Here is a 16947-nt window from a genome sequence, read left to right on the forward strand (position 1 = left end):
TGTATAGATTGCATGGGTTTTTACCAACGTGGTGAAAATTTTATGTCAATAGCACCTTTTTAAAAATATATCTACCTATACAAATGTGTTCAATACACATTTTACCCGCTATATTATGTTCTTTATGCAACACTTGGTTGGTTGATACAGTTTAGCTAAGGTTTTCACTATCACTAAGGTGAATGGGTAAAATTGATTTACACATAGGAGGCTTCTACCACTATTTTAAGCATTGGGTACTGCTACACTTTTTTTTTTTTTTTGTTCTTTTTCTTTAAAGTTATGTTAATACAGTGTCGCCTATCCAATGCAAAAAAAACTAAACGGATATACAAGTGAAAACATAAATGCAGATTCCAAATTATGCAGTTGCCCCTTTAGGTGAGAAACACTAGTGATACAGTATGCAAATAAAGATAGGTAATAAAGAGTAGAAAACAAAATGAGAAAAGAGTGTAACCCAACACCACACAATGATGCAAGTCCTTCAATGGATATGGGATGAGACCAATCTCCCCAACCTTTCACCACTTGTGTCCAATAAAAAGTGCGCACTCAACAGAGGGTTTTGACCCATTTTTACCGGTAGGTCAAACAGGGTATGATCTCCCAAGGGTGCTTTAGGTCAAGGAGTGGATTCCATGTGCTTCTTCAAACGATCCACCTAATATGGCATACTCCGTAATGAAGCAGGGAACATCCATTAAGCATCTAAGTGTAATATTTATTTAAGGTATTGCACATAAATAAGTGAAAAAATGCATTCCCATTACAAGGTTCCTATACTACCAGCACCAGTGTATACATCCTATATTTGTCTGCGCACCACCTCTGTTGGCCGGTGTGCCTTCCAAGCCTCTGTTCCGTGGGCTGGACGTGACGTCATACAGCACCTGGAAGTGACTGTCACAGCACTTCTACATACGTTTCAGAAAGCACTGAGCCACCATTTCCGGACAGATTATATTGGAGCAAAAATGCTCTAATTGGATGGCCACAACAGAGCTAGCACTTTCAGGATAGAGTTTTGCCAGAGACAAATGCCTGACGTGCCTAAACGCATCTAAACACGCTTAAGCACAATGCTTGTTTAGCGTTTGAGCTTTCATTCATTTCAATGGCCAGTATAAGTATTCTGGCTAAATGAATGAATATCAAAACGCTTCATGTGCCTGAATGTATCTAAATGCACCTTTTGCAGTCTGAGAAATGAGCTTCCTATGAAGAAACTACTGTACATAACCCTAAATCCCTGGGTCTCTTAGCCTGGCCATACATTGTACAATTGTCTTGTATGATTTTCCTTTAGATTTACCAAACATATGATGTCAAACCTAAACACTTTCAATTGTATCCAATTAGGATGGCCCTTGCACTATATAGTTGAAGGTAAGTCTAAAGGAAGTTGTAGAGAAAATTGTTAGAAAATTCTATAATGTATGGCCAGCCCTTAGGCAATGCTCTTCAGGTGAGAGCTAAACAGTAATTTGATCTGACACGGAATGAGCAATTTAGAGATTGCCATGCAGACTTTCCTCACATTAGCACTCCCACATTTGTTATGTAAACCAGAGCAAATGGTGAGGCATGGATTGTGACCCAGAACAAGGTGATGGCTGTCCCTTTTTAGTGCTAGGTGAATAAACACATAGACATAGGTGAACCGATCAGCCATGACACTAAAAACTGCAGCCACGACATGTGAACTCATTATAAGGGAAGACAAATGACACAAATATAACTATATATTAAACCTGGTTAAAACCGCAAAAACCTTTCAAAATGGACACTGCCTTTTAACTTCATGCAATATTTCCCTGCTTGCGTAGTTGATTGACTAGTTTTTTATGACCTCCTGTGGTAAGCGTTTCTCTTGACATGGTCCTGTGGATGGTGACTGAAACACTGTCCAAGTCAATTTGATTTATGCCTCTGACTTTCTGGAGTATCCATTCTTAGTGCAGTTGACATACCACGTCTCATGGCTCATTGAATGTTAGGACACAGTGTTCTCAGGACTGTTTTTATTATCCCTCTGATAGGGTCCATCAAGTTGTGGTCTCTAGCTGCTTTAGGTAGGCCTCTGATGCACAGATTAGTGCAGCAAGACCTGATTTCTTGGTCCTCCTTTTTTAGGCATGAGGGATCGAACAATGGTCTCGTGTTAGTATTTTGTTTTGCAACTGCTGGATCACCTGGGTTTGTAAAGCTTGAATGTCTTCTTTATTAGGTGCTTAAAGTGTTAATAAACCCACAACGGTGAAATCATGTATAATATGTAAACGGACCACACATCAATATTTAATATATAATAATGTGCATGTATATTAAACAATAACCGCATAAATTGCCTTTAACAAAGTCCCAAATAGCGCAATGAGTGCATGTGCTTGTGCTCCACTTAATTGAAATGCTTAATTTCTTCAGTTAAATCAAAGCGCTCAACAAATTGCCCCACATGGACTAGAACCATCTATTTCTAGAGTGGTCTAAAATGCTTGTGGGGCATTCCCCAATGGAACAGTTGTCTCCAGATCTCCGCAAGTATTAGAATAGGCATCTCACCAAAAAAAACAGGGGATATCCCATAGTGTAAAACCGCATGGTATTTTATTGGGTGGTAAATGTAAAAAAACTCTCACAAATCAAGTGCCTAAGCCCGGCAGCTGGTGTGTTCAGCCTTATTGTTCCTATTGTGTGGCAGCTGCTGTACTAAACTCTCCTCAGAGCTGCGTGCGTTCCATAGGGCGGATGTGAGATTGGTGGAAGTTGTCATCAAACCTTGACGCATTTCGATCAAAGATCGTCCTCAGGAAGTGCAAAATGCGCCATTTTGGTAGTGGTATTTATACCCATCAGCCAGATGTTGATTTAATTTGTACAAAACTGCAATATTGTACATTCGGTGTAGCATATTAATAGGCATCATACAGCTTTTAGTTAAATGTCATTATCATGGCATATCCATTCATTCGTTCTAATCAACGTTCATGACATACTGTTAAGAAATCTTCCATCATACCCGACAGGGTCTGCCCCCTAAACCACTTCCTGTCCGGCCCATGCACATAAACGGCCGGACGGGAGCAGTGCAGCAGCGGATTGCCGTTCATAAACGGCATCCGCATTTATAGCCTGTGCGCGCTCCCTGGGAGCATGTGCCACCGCGATCCGGTGCCCACTGTGTCCAGAGGACACAGCGGAACACTGATCGCTGTACAGGACCTTTTGTGTGAGGTTCCGATCATGTGATTACTGATTGGCCAATCCAGTGATCACATGAATAGTAGTGAGCAGATGTCACTTCCTGACATTGCTTACTACTTGTGAAATATGTGAATGATCAGAGGTCACATGGTACAAAGCTATTCACAACAGCCTTGTACCATGTGACAAGCTGTGACCAATCACAGCTCTCACAGTATTTCTCAATGGTTGCAAGAATGCACTTAGAGAGGAGAAATGATTGCTTTTACAGCCTTTATAGGTGTAAAGGCAATCAGTTTTTCTGTTTTTAATCACCCCCCCCACAAGTAGTAGTGTCATTATAGTGACACTACTGATAGGGTGACAGTATGTTAAAAAAAAGTAAAACACATTTTTGAAAAATTATAATTTTTGGTTATAAACTAAATTTTTTTTTTTTTTTTTTTTTTTACTAAAAAGATAACTGAATACGTTTTGGCCAAGATTTATGAAGAAAGATTATTTGCAAATTGTTATAAGAAAAACACTTTTTTCTAAATTTGTTTACTTTTTTTTCATTTATATAGCAAAATAAAAAACCCAGTGGTGAATAAATACCACCAAAATAATTTTTTTTTTTCTGTCTCAAAAAAATGCTAAATTCATATGGGTACAGTGTTGCATGACCGCGCAATTGTCATTCAAAGTGTGATAGCACTGAAAGTGGCCTGGACAGGAAGGGGGTAAAAGTGTCTGGACTTGAAGTGGTTAACGGGGAAACAGCTAAAAAAAAATTAATTAAAGTAATTCTCTCAATACTAGAAAACCCACATGGTATATAATCATGCATGCAATGTGATAAATACCCCCATATTGGACTCCAGTTCATTGCGAATATTCAACAAAAAGGCATGGACTTCCTAGACCTCACCATATTTAAACATGGAGACATACTGGCGACCAAAACATTTTTCAAGAGCACAGACAGGAATGGATATATACCAGTGAAAAGTTATCACCCAAAATGGAAGAAGGCCATTCCCAAAGGGCAATTTTATGAGGATAAGTAGATATTGCCTATTGAGATGAGACTATATAAAACAAACTGAAATCCTTATAGAAGGACTTAATTCCCCCAATTTGTACCATTTTTCTTTAAGTAAAGTGATGGAGGAAATAGGCCTCCTAAACAGGGAAGATCTGTTGGAGGGGAAGAGAAACAAAGTAAGGTTCAAGATACTGCCTTCAGCACTGGGTTCAATAAACAATATAGGGAATTAGAAAAATGTTTTAAATGACATTGCAGGAATGTCCAATTTCTATCGCCTGATGCCCAGGACATGTAGTTCCGGGCGCTGGACAGGTAGTTTTCTTTTGCCCTAACCCTGCTGTGGGCAAGCAGCAGGGCTCACCTGTCGGGTGGAAGCAATCTGGCAGCAGCGCTGCTGCCCGATTGTTTCCACACAGCCCACAGTGTCGGCCTCTCCCCCCGCTATGTCTCGGGCTCCACTTGCCCATCTGCGGGCCTGAGACTGGTTTTGGCGGGTGCTGCGGGATGTGTTATAGGGATGTGTCTCCTGATCCAGACGTGATGTGACGTCACTTCCGGGTCCCCGTTCAACAGATTCCTGGTCATTGAGGCCGGGAAAGAATATAATGGGGTGCGATGTGCACCACATTACATCCAGTGGAGCACAGACAGGACATGCAGGGTCTTTTTGAACCCTGCATGTCTCAAAAAAGAGAACCTGTCACCAAAGTCATCAGGGGATTTTTTGTCCTGTATGTGATTTTAAAAGAGTAATTTTTTTTTTTTTTTTTTTAAATGGTAGTTGCACCCAAGCATATAAAACTCCCAAATTTTTCAAGGCCCTCCACCCCCAAATATGCACGCACAAACGTAAAAGCATATACTCGGGCGCCTACACTTGAAAACCTGGATTGCTGAACATGTTGCATATCGCCATGCACGCTAGAATGAGCCCAATAATTATAGCGCCAGACCTCCTCCGTACACTAATACTGATGACCAATGAGGGGCTTTAAAAGTGTTGCTTATAGAAAATATAGGATACTGAAGTTGCCGTTTCACGAGCGCACGCAAATTTTAAGGTTTGACAAGTTGGATATCTATTTACTCGCTGCAACCTCATCTTTTATATTTTACAAAAAAATTGGATAATTTTATTGCTTTTTGTGCCCTAAAATTAACTTGAGTGTATTGTTTTACTGAATGTATTTCTGATACTGTATGACATAAAAAATTGGAACTGCCACTATTTTATTCTTTAGGGTCTCTGCTTTCAGAAAATATGCAATGTTTGGGGGTTTATGTAATCTTCAGGCCTAAAACTATTTTTTAAATGTGCTCAAATAACACAAAAACAGCTCTGGCAGCAAAAAGGTAACGGATAAGCTGGACACTCCCCTTTCCTGATGAGCAGCCAATCTCACCGATTTACACTAAGGTCTCTTCCCTCCCTGCTAGTCCCCGGGTTCGGTGCTGGAGAGAGGTAAAATTTATTTATTTTTTTTATCAGGACAAGTAGATTGGGACACCAATTTAGTCCCTGGACAAGTAGTTTTTTCAAAAAATTTCCACACCCCTAGACATTGGCCTATTTTTTGTAAAGATCCTACTTTAAAAACTATACTCCCCCAAAAAAACCTATCCATCTACAGACAGGTTCCAGGTTTAAGAACTAAATTAGTCCATAATATCCTGGATCCACCTAAGAAAAAGCTCTCCCTCTTTCAGGAAGGAGGTTTTTTCAGGTGTGGTAGATGTGGTCCATGTAGACATACCAAAAAAATTACTAAGGAAAATCACGGTTTGTCACATCAAACTCTCAAACCATATACTAGCAAACCATTTATCACATGTCAAACTAAATGTGTTACATACCTGTTACAATGTAAGTGGATATAGGAACGCTAAACTTTGACATCGGTAGAGTTAAATATTGAGAGAGATTTAAATTGCTTTAACAGTTTTTTAATGGAATAGAATGAGTATGTTTATTACATTAATTGCATGTCTAATTTTTATCCATATTACTTGAGTCCAATATGCGGTTATTTATCACATTGCATGCGTGATTATATACCTTGTGGGTTTTCTAGTATTGAAAAAGGGAGGAGCCTGCGTACTAACGTGACGCCGCCGCGTACTTACGTCATGCCACCGCATCCTCATGCAGATCCGGCGACCATCTTTGTAAGTGGAACTCACATTTTGCTGTATTGCTCCACATGGATGCTTTTGAATATCTCAATAAATTACTGCACCATAAGCGGTTTTCCTTTCTGGGCTCCTTTTTGTTGAGCTAATCCTTTCAAGGTGGAGCTTTTTTGTTTGCTGATGGAACGTTTTTTGCTGGAAGTATCTCCTACTCTGGTACATGCCTGCTGTGCTTTCCATTATACTGTGCATGGAGATGGATGAGGCTGACCTGTAGAGGAGCTGGAGTCCTTTGATTTCAACGCGCATTCAATATGCGCTTCTAGTGAGTGCATTACAAAGAAGGATTTATCACGGATTCACGCATCACTTGACATCACAATCATTTCTTTTGGACTTTATATTTGGAATTTGTTATTTAGGTTTTTTTTTTTCTCATATATTATATTTACTGGTTTGCTTACTTACTGTGACGATAGTTTCACTTTTGTGCTGTCATTTTAGCGTGGCACTGTTTTATATATTCATTTGTTCACTATAGCGCTGTTTCAGGGCGTTTCACCTATATTTTTACTTTTTGTGCATATTCACTCAGTCACAAGCTATTCAATTTATGCAGTTTATTCATTTATTTTATGATGCTATAGCATTGAGCATTATCTTATTTCTTCATGAGAGCTGCACTTTCTTTTTTCTTTATCACTTTGATAATATGGTGGGTTATCCTTTTCGTGCCAGCTGCTGCTTTTGCTTGTGTGCTCACTACTTACTTATTCTTCCAGTATGTCAAGTAAAGTGATTAGAACGATGCCATGATAGTGACATTTAAATAAAAAGCTGTATGAAGCCCATTAACCACTTAAATACAGCGTACTTTTACCCCCTTCCTGCCCAGACCAATTTTCAGCTTTCAGTGCTCTCGTGCTTTGAATGACAATTAGTCGTGCTACACTGTACCTCAACAAAACTTTTATCATTTTTCAGAGATATAGCTTTATTTTGATGGTACTTAAATCACCACTGGGTTTTTTTATTTTTTGAAAAATAAGCGAACAAAGGGCGAAAATTAAAAAAATAACCTTTTTTTTTTCGTTTCTATTACAAAATGTAGCAAGTAAGTACATTTTCTTCATAACTTTGGGCCGAAATTTTTACTGCTACATTTCTTTGGTAAAAATAACCCAAATCCGGGTATATTATTTAGTCTGTGAAAGTTAGGGCTCGTTCACACTTGACTTTATTTCTAACTCTTGCCAAACGCCCCTATAGCATTTGACAAGCGTTAGACAGGCGTTTGTGAAGCGTTTTTAATGCTCCGCAAGCGCTCCCAAAACTCCCTATGCGCGATTTTGAGGCGGTTGATAGGCGCTTGCCAAGAGTTAAAACGTCACCACAAACTCCTATAATGAAGTTTAAATGGTATTAACGCTCCGCAAACGCCTCACAACCGCACCGCAAATGCCGGCCAGGCATTTGCGGAGCTGCACCATAGTCTAGGAGGCTTCAACTCCTCATGACTCGACCAGAGGCATCAGTTTTGCTGCAATGCTAACTCTTCCGTGTGAACAGCACTGTGTGCTGCCATGTGCAGCATTTTCAGAGGCGTTTGAGAAGTATTAAAAACTCTTCCCAAATACCTGTCTGACGCCTGCTGACAAAGCTAGTGTGAAGGTAGCCTATGGAAGCTATGGTACCAATCACTGAAAATGGTTCACACCTGATGTACTGACAGTCTCTCATTTCTTGAGACCCTAGCATGCCAGGAAAGTACAAATACCCCCAAATTACTCCGTTTTTGGAATGTAGACAGTCCAAGCTATTTAGTAAGTCATGGTGAATTTTTTTCAAGTTGTCATTTTTTCCATCATTTCTCAGGAAAATGAAGAAAGTATTTTTATTTATTTCTTTAACACAAAATTGTCAAGTTATTTCTCATGCACGGCATATACATACTTGCAATTACACCCCAAATAATTCTGCTACTCCTGAGTATGGCGATTCCACATGTGAGACTTTCATAGCCTGGCCACATACAGAGGCACAAGATCGAAATAGCACCATCAGGCATTCTAGAGGTATAAATTACGCTTTTAATTTCCTGACTACCTATCACATATTTGAAGACCCTGGAAGCACCAGGACAATGGAATTACCCACAAAATGACCCCATTTTGGAAAGCAAACACCCCAACCTATATTCTGAGGCATAATGAGTATTTTGAAAGTCTGTCTTTTTTTTTTTTTTTCCACAAGTTTTTGAAAAATGTGGAAAGTGAAAACTTTTTTTTTTTCTTTTTTTTGTTACACAAAGTTGTCATTTTATAAGATATTTCTAAAACAGCATGGACATAGCAAGAATTAAACCACAAAATACATTCTGCTACTTCTCCTGAGTATGGTGATACCACATGCATGAGACTTTTTCACAGCCTAGCTATCCAACGGGTAAACAGAAGATTACCTGTGGTTGTAGTAGAGAAGTTGCCTTAAATAGAGAGCAATGGGCCAGGAAGCAGGTAAAGATGTGGTCAGCAATAGCCAAACGAATTGTCCAGGCAGCAGGCTGGAACATAGTCCAAAAAAGTCCTGGGTCTATACAGGCAGCAGGAAGAGATATGGTCAGCACAGTATTGGACCAGGCAGCAGGAAGGAACATTGGCTTAGGGCCTCGGTCAGGTCCCACCCAATCTCTTCAAAGCCTCCAGACTAACAGACCCTGATCCGGAAATTACAAAACCCGGTGAAAACCAAAAACTGTTTTTCTCTGCTCTGGAGTCCCTCACATATGTGAGACCCCTGTTATCTTGCATCCCACTACTACAGTAGCAGGGCAAAAGATCAGTTCAAGTGGCAGGCAAAAAACATGGTCGATTAACAGGCCGAGGTCAGTGCAGGTAGAAGGCAGAAACACAGTTTAGAAACAATCTAGACGGCAGGCAAAAGTATTGTTGAACAGGCCAGGGTCAGTTAACATGGAAGGCAAAGGCATGGTCAATCAAGGCAACAGGCAAATGATCTGCACAGATTTTAGAAACTGGGAAATGGCAGGCTGTTAAAAATAAGGGGAACTAATATTTTAGTGACGTGGTAATGTCGGAAGCCGTCTTTGATGCATAGACCTGGTTGGGAGGGACATTGTGGACAATGAAAACTGGTGTCTTTCCTAACTCCTCTTCTGCCGCATACCTGATTTTTTTTTTTTTTTTTTTTTTTTCTTTTTTTTTTTGACGTCCTCTTCCCGATTCTGTGGGTGGAATGTTTTCTGGAAAATGAAGTCTGCTCACACAATTGGAGCAAATGTTTTCGGGGGGGGGGGGAATCCATGCTGGTAGATCAGGGCAGTGATAATGTCTTCTATATATTTGAGGAAGGTGGTGGGTCTTTCTGTTGACTTTTGATAGATGACTAATGCATTGTAAATGACCAGAAGAGGGACTTTCTTGTTGACAAATAGGGCTGTAGCATCTGGTCATTTAAATCCCCCTCCCATGAACCGATTATAATCGTGGATACATTCAGGTTTTTGGATGGGACCATGGCTTCTATGAATTTCCACCAAGGTGTCATTATGGATAGTGGACAGGACATAAACATCTCTTATCCCTCCACTTCATGGCCAACACTTCTTCGTTTCTCAGACTTGTGGATTCCCCCTTTTGTAGCCACCTGGTTACTAAACTTTGCGGAAAACCCTTTCTATTTTTTCCGAGTGGTACCGCAGGCTAAAGTTTTTTTTTCTCACGGTACAGATGTCGGAAAAGGGGGAGACTGGTATCATAGTTATCAAGGTAGATATGATGACCTTTTTGGAACAGTGGGAATGCCAGGTCCCAGCTGGAGCTGGGAGCCTTTGCCTTCGTACACGTGGAATGAATGCACATATCCTGTAGCTCTTTCGCAGAGCTTGTTCAACTTCAATCCATACCTGGTCCTTTTACTTTGTATGTATTGCTTGAATCCCAGCCGGCCAGTGAAGTGGACAAGGGATTCATCCACACAAATTTTGTTGCTCAGGTACATAAAGTTCCGCAAATCTCTTGGCAAGAGAATTTATTAGGGAGCGGATTTTGTATAACTTGTTATAGTTGGGATGACCTCGGGGAGGGCACTGTGAGTTGTCATTGAAATGCAGAAATCGCATGATCAGATCATAGCATGCCTGGGACATTACAGCAGAATACATGGGCATATGATGGATGGAGTTGGTGGACCAGTAGGCATGCAGTTTGTGGGTTTTTTTTTTTTTTTTAAAGCCCCATGTTAAACATAAGGCCCAAAAACAATTTGAACTCCTCCACTGTGAGACGTCTCCATAGAAAAGAATGGGCATAGGATGTGCTGGGATTATCAATATACTGCTGAGCAAAAAGGTTTGTCTGGTCCATAATGTATTGCAGTACATCTGCAGGGAAAAACAAATGAAAAAAATCAATTTCAGAAAAATGTTCAGTATTGGTCTGCACACCTGGCTGTGCGGTGAAAGGTGGGATTGAAGCTGATCCTTAGCTGGAAGGCAGCCATCGTGGGTTTGCCAGGGCGTCATTTAAATTTTATATACATGAATTGTGGTACATTGCACAAGTATTGAACTGCTGCAATAGTTTAATTTTAAATTAACATTTTTTTAGTTTTTAAGTATTGCACATCCAGTAGTGCATGAGCATTGTTTAAAATATGTAACAGTGAAATCAGTCTGTATATGCAGTAAAGCATGCTTGTTATATTCCCTGTGGAACCTAAGGGGTTCGTAGAACCAGACCAAGCTGTGGCTGAAGGGGAGGACCTGGGCCAGGTATCGGAGCTCAGTGTAGGTGTTTCTTTGCCATCTTAGCCTGGCCATGCCCTCTGTCTCTTGTCGATTTTTGCTGCTGAAGATGATTGAAGGTTTTTTTGCCTGGTGAATGACTCATGTAATGTTATAGCTGAACTCCAGTGTCAAACTGAAGTAATCACTAGACCCAGCAACCGCCTTTCTTATAAAGGATAAGTTCACCTTTGGGAACGTGTTTACATGTTCCAGCCGTTTTTTGTGGTTGAATAAATTAACATATTCCTGCTGCTGCCCCTCTCCCTGTGACAGCAGTACGGGGAGAAGATTCCCATGAACTTTTTGGAAATGGCGTGGCCATGCAGGGCTCTGCCAGCATGGCTGTGTCATTCATTCAGAGTTGTTTGAATTTTAAGTCCCGACAGCCTTGCGGCTTTTGGCTTGTAGTTCTCAATGAACTACCACGGCACTGGAAGTACAGGGTTTCTTCCTCTTAGTGTATCTGTCCATACGAGGTAGGAGCACACTCTGTGCGGTACTGACAGGTTTGCAGGAGTTCTGCTTGGCACCAGTGCTCTGCCGATTTCTGGTGCAATGCTTTCCAGGCAAAAAAAAAAAATTCCCTTTTTAGCTGCAAAAAAGAATGCATTGACTGTTTTAAATAGTGAACTTATCATTTAATGGTAAAATTGCTAGCTTTGGCCTAGTTCACATTAGCGCAATTTCAGCTGCCACTTGAGTCACATGGCAATGCTAGGGAAATCTTTTGTTTTCGATTGCATCTGTTCACATCAATGTGATTCTGTACAGAGCAATTTTGGAACAGGTTCCTGTACTACTTTGTTTTGAATAGAATAGTATAATACAGTGGTTCTCAACCTTTCTAATGCCGCGACCCCTTAATACAGTTCCTCATGTTGTGGTGACCCCCAACCATAAAATTATTTTCATTGCTACTTCATAACTGTAATTTTGCAGTGGGAGGATTAGTGCCCCATTGTTGGTATCAGTGGGATGAATAGTGCCCCATTGTTGGTATCAGTGGGAGGAATAGTGCCCCATCGTTGGTGTCAGTGGGAGGAGTAGTGCCCCATCGTTGGTGTCAGTGGGAGGAGTAGTGCCCCATCGTTGGTGTCAGTGGGAGGAGTAGTGCCCCATCGTTGGTGTCAGTGGGAGGAGTAGTGCCCCATCGTTGGTGTCAGTGGGAGGAGTAGTGCCCCATCGTTGGTGTCAGTGGGAGGAGTAGTGCCACATCATTGGTGTCAGTGGGAGGAATAGTGCCCCATCGTTGGTGTCAGTGGGAGGAGTAGTGCCACATCATTGGTGTCAGTGGGAGGAATAGTGCCCCATCGTTGGTGTCAGTGGGAGGAGTAGTGCCACATCATTGGTGTCAGTGGGAGGAATAGTGCCCCATCACTGGTGTCAGTGGGAGGAATAGTGCCACATCATTGGTGTCAGTGGGAGGAATAGTGCCCCATCTTTGGTGTCAGTGGGAGGAATAGTGCCCCATCATTGGTGTCAGTGTGGTGGAGGGGAGAATAGTGCCCCATCATTGGGGTCAGGGGGGGGGGGAAATAGTGTCCCATCGTTGGTGTCAGTGGGGGGAGGAATAGTGCCCCATCATTGGTGTCAGTGGGAGGAATAGTGCCCCATCATTGGTGTCAGTGGGAGGAATAGTGCCCCATCATTGGGGTCAGTGGGGGGAAGAATAGTGCCCCATCATTGGGGTCAGTGGGGGGAGGAATACTGCCCCATCGTTGGTGTCAGTGGGGGGAGGAATACTTCCCCATCGTTGGTGTCAGTGGGGGGAGGAATAGTGCCCCATCGTTGGTGTCAGTGGGGGGAGGAATAGTGCCCCAACGTTGGTGTCAGTGGGGGGAGGAATAGTGCCCCATCGTTGGTGTCAGTGGGGGGAGGAATAGTGCCCCATCGTTGGTGTCAGTGGGGGGAGTAGTGCCCCATCATTGGTGTCAGTGGGGGGAGTAGTGCCCCATCACTGGTGTCAGTGGGGGGAGTAGTGCCCCATCACTGGTGTCAGTGGGGGGGAGGAATAGTGCCACATCGTTGGTGTCAGTGGGGGGAGGAATAGTGCCACATCGTTGGTGTCAGTGGGGGGAAATAGTGCCCCATCGTTGGTGTCAGTGGGGGGAAGAATAGTGCCCCATCGTTGGTGTCAGTGGGGGGAGGAATACTGCCCCATCGTTGGTGTCAGTGGGGGGAGGAATACTGCCCCATCGTTGGTGTCAGTGGGGGGAGGAATACTGCCCCATCGTTGGTGTCAGTGGGGGGAGGAATACTGCCCCATCGTTGGTGTCAGTGGGGGGAGGAATACTGCCCCATCGTTGGTGTCAGTGGGGGGAGGAATAGTGCCCCATCGTTGGTGTCAGTGGGGGGAGGAATAGTGCCCCATCGTTGGTGTCAGTGGGGGGAGTAGTGCCCCATCATTGGTGTCAGTGGGGGGAGTAGTGCCCCATCACTGGTGTCAGTGGGGGGAGTAGTGCCCCATCGTTGGTGTCAGTGGGGGGGAGGAATAGTGCCACATCGTTGGTGTCAGTGGGGGGAGGAATAGTGCCACATCGTTGGTGTCAGTGGGGGGAGGAATAGTGCCACATCGTTGGTGTCAGTGGGGGGAGGAATAGTGCCCCATCGTTGGTGTCAGTGGGGGGAGGAATAGTGCCCCATCGTTGGTGTCAGTGGGGGGAGGAATAGTGCCCCATCGTTGGTGTCAGTGGGGGGAGGAATAGTGCCCCATCGTTGGTGTCAGTGGGGGGAGGAGTAGTGCCCCATCGTTGGTGTCAGTGGGGGGAGGAATAGTGCCCCATCGTTGGTATTAGTGACACAAATGATGGGGCACTATTCCTCCCACTGACACCAATGATACTTACCTTGCTGACCCCTGCTCCAGCCTGGGCTCGCTCTCTCACTTACCTGTCAGCTGTCTTCCTTCTCTGGCCGCTCTCCTCTTCACTCGCTCCCTCGGTCTTCTTTGATGTCCGCGCGCTGCCGCTTGGCTCCTCCTCTCCAAGCTCCACCTCCTCGCCGGTGATTGGCCGCCTGTGTGCCTCTCCTGAGCTACAGTTCCGGTGGCCAATCAGCGGCGAGGAGGCGGAGCTGCTGAGCGATCTTGGAGGTGTGGCCGGGTGACAGCAGCGTATCATCCCGCCCACACATCGCCGGAGACTGCAGCGGTGTCTCGGTTCCTAAGACCATCGGAAATATGTGTTTTCCGATGGTCTTAGGCGACCCCTGGGAAATGGTCGTTCGACCCCCAAAGGGGTCGCGACCCCCAGGTTGAGAACCGCTGGTATAATAGAATATACAAACCTCTTCAAAAGTTGCATTCAAATAGCACTACATAACACTGAAAGTTGGAATAAAATTGTGTTTCAGCAGGGTGAACCTAGCCTAAAACTGGCGCTATATATATATATATATATATATATATATATATATATATATATATATATATATATATATATATATATATATATATATAATCTGAAAAGTGTGGCGTGCATTTGTATTCAGCAACCCTGAGTCAATATTTTGTAGAACCACATTGCCCTGCAATTACAGCTGTAAGTCTTTTTGGGTATGTGTCTACCAGCTTTGCACCTCCTAGAAAGTGAAATTTTTCTCTAAACAGCAATTTTCAAGTCTTGCCACAGATTCTCAATTTGATTTAGGTCTGGACTTAACTGGGCCCTTCTAACGCATGAATATTGCTTTGATCTAAACCATTCCATTGTAGCTCTGGCTGTATGTTTAGGATAGTTGTCCTGCTGGAAGGAGAACCTCCGCCCAAGTCTTTTGCAGACTAGACAGGTTTTCTTCTAGGATTGCCCTGTATTTGGCTCCGTCCATCTTCCTATCAGCTCTGACTAGCTTCCCTATCCCTGCTGAAGAAAAGCATCCCCACAATATGATGCTGCCACCACCATGTTTCACGGTGGGGATGGTGTGTTCAGGGTGATGTGCAGTCTTTTCCGCCACACGTAGCGTTTTGCTTTTTGGCCAAAAAGTAAAATTTTGGTCTCTTATGACCAGAGCACCTTCTTCCACATGTTTGCTGTGTCCCCCACATGGCTTCTCACAAACTGCAAACAGGACTTCTTTTGGATTTCTTTCAACAATGACTTTCTTCTTGCCACTCTTCCATAAAGGCCAGATTTGAGGAGTGCATGTCTAATAGCTGTCCTGTGGACAGATTCTCCCACCTGAGCTGTGGATCTCTGTAGCTCCTCCAGAGTTATCATGGGCCTCTTGGTTGTTTCTCTCATTAATACTGTCCTTGCCCGGCCAGCCAATTTAGGTGGATGGCCATGTCTTGGTAGGATATTTTTTTTTATAACATAGCCCTGCTTTAACCTTCTCCACAACCTTATCCCTGACCTGTCTTGTGTGTTTCTTTGCCTTCATGATGCTGTTTTGTTCATGAATGTTCTCTAACAGACCTCTGAGGGCTTCACAGAACAGCTGTATTTATACTGAGATTAATGTACGCACAGGTGATCTCTATTTACGAATTGGGTGACTTCTGAAGGCAATTGGTTCCACTAGATTTTAGTTAGGGGTATCAGAATAAAGGGGGCTGAAAACAAATGCACGCTCACTTTTCAGATATTTATTTGTAAAAAATTGAAAACCATTTATTTTTCTTCCACTTCACAATTATGTGCCACTTTGTGTTGGTCTATCACATAAAATCCCAATAAAATGAATTTGTTTTTGGTTGTAACATGACAAAATGTGGAAAATTTCAAGAAAGTATCCTGCTGGATGAATTTGTTAAATTTTTTTTTTTCCTTTTTTAAAGGTTGGGGTAAGTTTAATTTCACACTTCACCTTTTTGTTGCTTAAGGATTCTCTATACTTTGGACTGGCTATTACATCATTTTGAAGTGTTATATTTCTTGTAATATATAATTTCAGGTGGTGATAAGCGAGGATTTGCTAGGATCAGAAACCAGTCTGAAACCACCAGTTCACCCCCAAGCATCGATCGGAAAAGACAGCTTTCGGAGTCCCTCAGTGAGAATATGTACAACATGCAGTTAGGAACTCGGCCTGTTCAGACTGGGACAACAAGAGGTATTTAAATAGACAAGTGCTCATCATTACACTTGGAATAGTTGAGAGATTAACACTGGTAATTGATATGTGTTATTGAATTATGGAAATATGTTAATGGAATAGTCCTTCGTGTTACTGCTACACTCAAATTTAATGTTTGCATATTTGATATGATGGCTAGTTGTAAGCTCATATTTAAATTCTATAGACTAAATAGGTGTACTAAAGTAAAACATTGTTCTTCTTGCTGTATTGTAAGTAATGGTTTGAGTATCTGTGTTCCATCTATGGATATTAAAGGAAAATTTCATCTTTTTGAAAAGAATAATTAATGCACTTTTTTTGCAGGTGAAAAATGTGAATTTTTTTTTTTTAGGAGCCTGCAGAGCATTGCAGCCACACTCAGCTGATTGTGGGTGCAATCTCTGGCGCCTACAGACTCAGGATAGCCTCATAGGGGCAGGCAGTTTTCTGAGAGCAGGAAGGTCAATTGACTATGACAGCACTCACCACTGTTTGAGAGCTACAATCCGTCAGCTGAAATTACTTGTGTACTTTAAAGGCATTCACTCACAGGAAATGCTGAATGAATTACATGACCGTGTAGATGGAACCCTAAATGGCCACATTATTCTTAAATTGTGACAGCGATTGCAGGTTCCATGAAGGTCTCCTGCAGAAACCTGTCAGTGTATCTGCCTGCTCATACGGGATGTGGGGCGGAGCCCGACACGGCTAC

The 16947-nt window shown here is 42.6% G+C and overlaps 1 protein-coding gene across 4 annotated transcripts in view; it reads left to right on the plus strand.

Annotated features, from left to right (window-relative positions):
• The window catches only part of DIS3L2 (DIS3 like 3'-5' exoribonuclease 2), a 746747-nt gene that overhangs the window by 67307 nt on the left and 662493 nt on the right, over positions 1–16947 (plus strand). For all 4 annotated transcript variants that reach the window (XM_089680086.1, XM_089680087.1, XM_089680085.1 and 1 more), the window contains one exon: positions 16068–16226. In XM_089680086.1, the coding sequence (XP_089536212.1) occupies positions 16068–16226 (159 nt within the window). The remainder of the gene's footprint in view (positions 1–16067; positions 16227–16947) is intronic.

Source organism: Staurois parvus, unplaced genomic scaffold, assembly GCF_062004578.1.
Source record: "Staurois parvus isolate SC_StPar_1 unplaced genomic scaffold, SC_StPar_1.0 ptg000235l, whole genome shotgun sequence".
NCBI lineage: Eukaryota > Metazoa > Chordata > Amphibia > Anura > Ranidae > Staurois > Staurois parvus.